The 6,649-nt window shown below is 30.4% G+C and overlaps 2 protein-coding genes across 2 annotated transcripts; one reads left to right on the forward strand and one right to left on the reverse strand.

Moving 5' to 3' along the window:
- The first annotated feature begins 530 nt into the window (after positions 1-530).
- LOC107779134 (putative glutathione S-transferase) lies at positions 531-2,373 on the forward strand. Its single transcript, XM_016599484.2, has 2 exons — positions 531-1,079; positions 1,768-2,373. The coding sequence occupies exons 1-2, from the start codon at positions 765-767 to the stop codon at positions 2,110-2,112; spliced, it is 660 nt and encodes a 219-aa protein (XP_016454970.1). The 5' UTR covers positions 531-764; the 3' UTR covers positions 2,113-2,373.
- A 337-nt stretch (positions 2,374-2,710) lies between these two features.
- LOC107779135 (putative glutathione S-transferase parC) lies at positions 2,711-4,196 on the reverse strand. The gene is made up of 2 exons (XM_016599485.2): positions 3,792-4,196; positions 2,711-3,325 (listed from the first exon to the last, which is right to left on the reverse strand). The coding sequence occupies exons 1-2, from the start codon at positions 4,104-4,106 to the stop codon at positions 2,993-2,995; spliced, it is 648 nt and encodes a 215-aa protein (XP_016454971.1). The 5' UTR covers positions 4,107-4,196; the 3' UTR covers positions 2,711-2,992.
- Positions 4,197-6,649: the final 2,453 nt, after the last annotated feature.

Below are 6,649 nucleotides of genomic sequence, written 5' to 3' on the forward strand. Positions count from 1 at the left end.
CCATCTTATCTTTTCTTGATAAGAAGTATATTATTAGTTGAGTTAAATTACTTGTGATTTTAATCTCGCCACTTAACTAGTCCTTATTGGAAGAAACATGCGCATCAAGTTCAGTTTCCCAAGTATCATGAGCAGATCGATATCAATTATATAAGATCACATTAATCCTGGAATAATAGTACAATTAGATATATTTATAATAGTTATCTTTTATAACAACACTTCATAGCCAAATTTTTTTCGGAACCATTTTTAATATATATTTTTTATAATAATACTTTTTTATAGCAACCAAAAAATATCGGAACAAAATAAAGCTGTTATAGAAACGTTTTATTATATTTTTAGGTGATAAATAAAATCAAAAGAAAGTATTAACAACAATGAAAATGTTGAGGAAATAAATCAAATTTTCTCAAATAATAAAGCAATTGCTTAATTATGTCGTGAAAGTCCTAAAAAAAACACGGCATATATTTTAGGATAGTGACATCAATTGAATTTATTTTCTCCTTTCCAGATTAACAATATTGAAAGAGAAGTTCCCAGAAAGATATGGGACATTCTTGATAGTCCGAGAATGTCTTCTAACCGAACCATCCACCAGTTTCTCGCAATAAAACCTCACCAACCTATGACACCATCATTCTATTTATAGTCATCCATCACTTAGTAATTTATTTTCAACTTTAGTATTCATATTTTGGTTACATATATTTCAATAACTCAGTTCCATTTCCAACCACAATTTTTTTGGGAGCAAAATGGCTGGAGAAGTTGTTCTTTTGGATGCCTATGTGAGCATGTTTGGGATGAGGGCTAGAATTGCACTAGCTGAAAAGGGTATTCAGTATGAATACAAGGAGCAAGATTTGAGTAACAAAAGTTCACTTCTACTACAATTGAACCCAATTCATAAGAAAATCCCAGTCTTGATCCACAATGGAAAACCAGTTTGTGAGTCCTTAATTATCGTTCAGTATATAGATGAGGTTTGGAAGGATAAATCCCCTTTGATGCCCACTGATCCTTATAAGAGAGCACAAGCTAGGTTCTGGGCTGATTTTATTGACAAAAAGGTACAGTCAAATCTCTATATAACAACCTTATTTGTTCTGAATATTTTTAGTGAACTGCTGTTATATAGAACATATATTAACAAAACATGAAAATTGATTCCGGAAAAGTTTAACTTCTATAGTAAAGTGTTGTTATATAGGGATGTTACATGGGGTGACTGTATAGAAATTAAAAATATCCCCTTTTAGTGTTTTTAAATAGTATTTCTTATTGGTCACTATAAAGATTTTAACTATAAATTACTACACCTTATATTTTATATAAAACTCTTTCCTTTGTTAATATGTTCCATCGATATCACTTTAATATTCGGTAGCAATTTCAAATTAAAATTAAAATTTATTTTTAGTGATGTGATTTTATAATCGTAAGAATTTTATGATATGTTTAAAATTATAAATTTTCTTTTTCTTTTAATTTTTTTAAACTTTATGGTCAGTCAAATGCATTCACAAAATGAAACATGAGGAATACTAATTTTAGTTTAATAGGTCTATAGTAGTTTTCTTTATTTTATTTCCTAGGATATTAATAGTGATTATTAATTTACACTAGACAACTTTAGACTTTCCAACATATATATTATTTTTTTCAACTTCAACTTCAAATATACAACATCATAGTTAAATTTCTAGAAATTTAACTATGATGTTGTGACAATGATTGTCTTTTTTTGGGTAAATGCAGGTATATGACAGTGGAAGGAGAATATGGACTACAAAAGGAGAGGACCAAGAAACAGCCAAGAAAGAATTTATAGAGTGCCTAAAATTGTTGGAAGGAGAGTTGGGAGACAAGCCATACTTTGGTGGGGAAATCTTTGGATTTTTGGACGTGGCACTAATTCCTTATTATAGCTGGTTCCCTACTTATGAAAAATGTGGAAATTTTAGCATAGAGGCAAAGTGTCCAAAGTTGGTGGCATGGACCAAGAAATGTGTGCAAAAAGAGAGTGTTGCCAAATCTCTTGCTGAATCAGACAAAGTTTACGACTTTGCTCTGCAGATGAAACAACGTTTGGGCATTGCTTAGAAAAATCATTTGAAACAGCTGAAAATAGGGTAATATTGTTAGGTGTGTGTTGCTGTGGTTTATGTTTCTGCTTGATGTCGAATATCACTAGTAGTTTTACTATATGTAGTTTCTGTTAAACGAATAAATGTATAAATTCTACTGATAGAATAAATGTTCTCTAGAATTGGAGTTCCATTGAAGTCTTCTTGTAATAAATAATACTATAGTTTGTCAGAAACTATTCGAAGAAAATAATTGCGAAAAAAATATATTTTGTTATTATTCCTTCTTTTCTTCTCTTTAGCCGAAAATTTATCGAAAACAGTCTCTTTGCCCTCCAGGGGTAAGGTTTACGTACACACTATCCTTCCCACATTCCAAATTCACTGGGTTTGTTATTGATGTTGTTGTTATTATTCCTCCTTTCTATGGTATCTAGGAAGAATTGAGTGATCTTTTTGTTACAGAATTATTTGTCTTAGATAAAGTCGAATGATTTTCTTTCGTTACAATCTTTTTTAGTAATTTCATGCAATAAAATTAAAGTTGAGTAATCATATATGAAATCAATCTGATTTGTAGTTCTAGCCTTCTAGAGGATCCCAAACAAGAAGAGTGAAAAAATGCAAGATCTTGACATTGTTGAACAGGCCAGAGGAATAGATTTACAATACTTTTACTTGTTGACAGAAATCAAGAAATACTAGAAGATCCATTCCCCATCATAAAGGAAGAACATTTATTACATAGGTGAAAAGCCAGAAGAGAAAAAAAGAAAAAAGAAAACATAATAAAGGTTTAAACCCAAGCCAACAAAGAGACATGTTTCAGAGGAAAAACATTTATTACGAACATTTTTAGTTCATTAAGTTTAAATTCTGGATTCTCTTTATCTCATTCATTCCACTCCAAACTCATAGGCAAACTCGCAAACTTTCTCAGAATCAGGAAGAGTTTTAGAGACACTGTCCCTTTCCAAACACCTTTTAACCCATAAAATCAGTTTGGGACATTCTTTCTCTACACTGAACTTGCCAAAAGTTTCATAGGCAAGAAACCAACTGTAGAAACCAATTAAAGAAATATCCAAAAATCCAAAGTTTTCTCCTCCAAAATAAGGCTTGTCACCAAGTACTCCCTCTATCAACTTAAGTCCACCTAAATAGTCCTTAACTGCTTGTTCTTGCTCTTCTCCTTTTGTTGCCCATATTTTCACTGCATATTCATGTACCTGCATTATTTACACAATATTCCTACATTAAAACTTAGGAAATTTTTATGTTGAGAAGGACATGATTTATTGTAGTCTCACGGAATACAATAACAAATTATTTGACATAAGGGTATTTTTCTTGATATTTTATAAATGTAGTAGTTTATATGTCAAAGATTGTCTTTTAGACCAGAGTTAAGAAACCAACCAAAAAAAATTACTGGAAGTGATTTCTTCTCATTTGTCTAGATTTTTTTGGACGGAGTTACTCAATATAAAGTACTGATAAAAGATAATAGGCATCCAATAAAAAAATCGAGGTGTTCGAACAAGTTGATCCAAACACCACCATTAAAAATATTATTTTTTAGTTCTTATTTAAACTAAACTTGTGTCCATTAATCAAGTATGCTAAATAATTTGATGCAATGGAAAAAATAAAGAAAGAAAAGAGAAAGAATAAGTTTCTTAATTTTGGACTTACGGTATTACCCATATAGTCAGACCAAAACCAAGCTTGAGCTTTCTCATAAGGATCAGAAGGAATCAATGGACCATTTCCTTTCCAAACTTCATCAATATATTGGACTATAACAAGTGACTCACAAATTGATTTCCCATTGTGAATTAAGACTGGGACTTTCTTGTGAATAGGGTTCATTTCCAAAAGCAGTGGGCTTTTATTGTTCAAATCCTCTTCTTTGTACTCATACTTCACACCTTTTTCTGCAAGTGCAATTCTTGCCCTCATCCCATACATACTGCACCAACAATCCAACAGAATCACTTCTTCTGCCATTTTTTCAGCAAAATTTATCAAGTTCAACAACAAATAATCAACAAAAATTATCTCTTTTTACTTGCTACTGAATGTTGATACGAGGGAATATAAATAATGGGTAATGGTATGGCCAGAGGGGTCACAAAGACAGCAACGTACTTTAAAATATTTACGTTTAAATATCAATCATATTATCTTCCTACCTAATCGTATAAAATATAGATTGTTAATATGCATTATTCACCTTTTCTTATTTGCTTTTACATTCTTTTTTAATATCAATCATTCCACCTAATCGTAAACAAAATTCATCGTTCGTATTATATTCCTTCGGCTTCGGATTGTGGTCATTAATCTTGACATAGTTTAACATATAAAGTAAGTGACTCACTTTAAATTTTATGTCCGTATTTGCCCCCAATATATCATATGTTTATATTCTATATTATTCAATTCCAAGCAGATAGAAAAAACTGATCTCAATATCTCATGAAAGGATCACTAGTATATTTAAAAAGGTCAAGAAACATTATTAGCTTTACAAGATTTGATGGAATATATCCAACTAGCTACAATTTCAGAACATAAACACGCACTTGAAACCCTTGAGCATTTGAAAATTATTGGTAGTTGGTCGATCATGGATACGACGCAAAATTTTGTCCATATCAGAATTAATCACCTATATTAAGATTGTCGTTTTGCAATCATTATAATTATAATCCTTGAAATTTGAACCTTCAATACAAACTTGAGAAAATAATAGAGATGAGCTTGTAAGTAGGGGTGTACCAACCCAACCCTATCGGTTTGGATTGATTTTGTTTTGTCGGATTTTTTCGATTTTTCAGGTTTTTTGTTAATTAAATATTATTTTAATTTTACTTTATTAAATTTTTGATAAGTAAATATATGTTTAGTAAAAATATAAAAAATTGACAAATTATCTATTAAAATATTTTTAAGGGAGAATTTTCTTAGTAACACATAATAGTTATTTTTTTTATTCGTTTGACAATAATTTTTTGTTGATATATATTTTCAAGGTTAACCGAATTAGTAATTAAATATAAAAACCAATATGATACCTAAATAATACTAATTATCACTTCACATTCGAAAAAAGATATAAGAATATAATAGATCTTAACATATGATATGAATATGGACGGACATAGAGATTGACGCATTTCAGTAACACTTGATGAGAACGCGATCATATAACCCATTATTTAAGGTTAATAATTATGGATCATATTAAATATTATATCCCACAAGAGAATCCCAAATATTTTAGATATTCTTTAAAGAAAATTTTATATAAAATCTTAAAAGTATATATAAAAATTATATATTTATATGTCAGTTTGGTTATGATTTTTTTACTCAATACCAAACCAAATCAAACCAAACCTAGTCGGGTCTTTTAATCGGTTTGGTTTGACTTTTCAGTTTGGTGCGATTTTCCGGTTCCGTTTGTACACCCCTACTTGTAAGTTTGGAATAGGTTCAAAAAAGTAGTACTTCAAATATACCTTTCGAGCATTTTTTGTTATTTAAGTTAGGATATTTTCTTGGGAGAAATTCAAAAATAGCCAGATTTACAACTGGTCGTTCAAAAATAGTCCAGTTTCAAAAGTAATCGAAATTTAGCCACTTTTCATGTAAAGATAAATCTGAGCGAAAATACTGTTCAAAACCCGAAAAATACGCCAGTATATTATGCTGGAGTTCCAGCATAAGTATACTTGAACTCCGACATATTATACTGGAGTTCCGAGATAAGTATGCCGGAACTCCAGCATAATATGATGGAGTTCCAACATAAGTACACTAGAACTCCAGCATAATATACTGGAGTTCCAGCAAGTATACCGGTCCATCATAATATACTGGAGTTTGGAGCACCGGTGCTCCAGTCTCCAGTATATTATACTGGAGCCAGCAAAGTATATCGGTCCAGCATAATATGCTGGAGTTCATACACAGGTGCACCGAACTCCAGTATATTATGCTGGATCGGTCTCTTTTGCAGCAAAATAGTGGCTATTTTTATTGACTTGGTAAACGCTGACTATTTTTGAATGACCAGTCCGAAAACTGACTATATCGTACTATTTTTACTATTTTCTTTCATTGTCAAATAGTAAACAAACTCCGTCTTTGAGGGAACTGTGAAATACAAAGAATTTAGCTAGAACTCACATTTAAAGGTACAATTTTTACAGTTCTTCTATTTTTGGTCTATTTTCTAGAATTTGGTGCAATTTATGAGATGCAAGTTTTGCTATTTTTAGTTTACCTTTTTGTGTCTAGTGCAATTTTGCACTGTAGTTTCTGAAATTTTATGGAACTTTTCTAGCGTTACTAGTTAAATTCTTTTTTTCCCCCCACAATTTCGACAAATAGCGTTTGTTAAATATTTGATGAAAAATAAAAGTATAATTTTTTGTAAGCTTAAAGTACCAATAATGCTCAGAGTATTTTTTTTAAGGAATTATTTAAAACATATCCTTAACATAAGGGAAGTATTTTTATAAATCATAAATATTTTTCTATCT

The sequence above is a fragment of the Nicotiana tabacum genome, chromosome 8 (assembly GCF_000715075.1).
Source record: "Nicotiana tabacum cultivar K326 chromosome 8, ASM71507v2, whole genome shotgun sequence".
In the NCBI taxonomy this organism is placed as follows: Eukaryota; Viridiplantae; Streptophyta; class Magnoliopsida; order Solanales; family Solanaceae; genus Nicotiana; species Nicotiana tabacum.

Coding starts and splice junctions, on each gene's coding strand:
- LOC107779134 (XM_016599484.2), top strand. CDS start 765: ATGGCTGGAGAAGTTGTTCTTTTGGATGCCTATGTGAGCATGTTTGGG. Junction 1,080..1,767: donor CTGATTTTATTGACAAAAAG/GTACAGTCAAAT, acceptor GGGTAAATGCAG/GTATATGACAGTGGAAGGAG.
- LOC107779135 (XM_016599485.2), bottom strand. CDS start 4,106: ATGGCAGAAGAAGTGATTCTGTTGGATTGTTGGTGCAGTATGTATGGG. Junction 3,326..3,791: donor CTGACTATATGGGTAATACC/GTAAGTCCAAAA, acceptor TAAATAATGCAG/GTACATGAATATGCAGTGAA.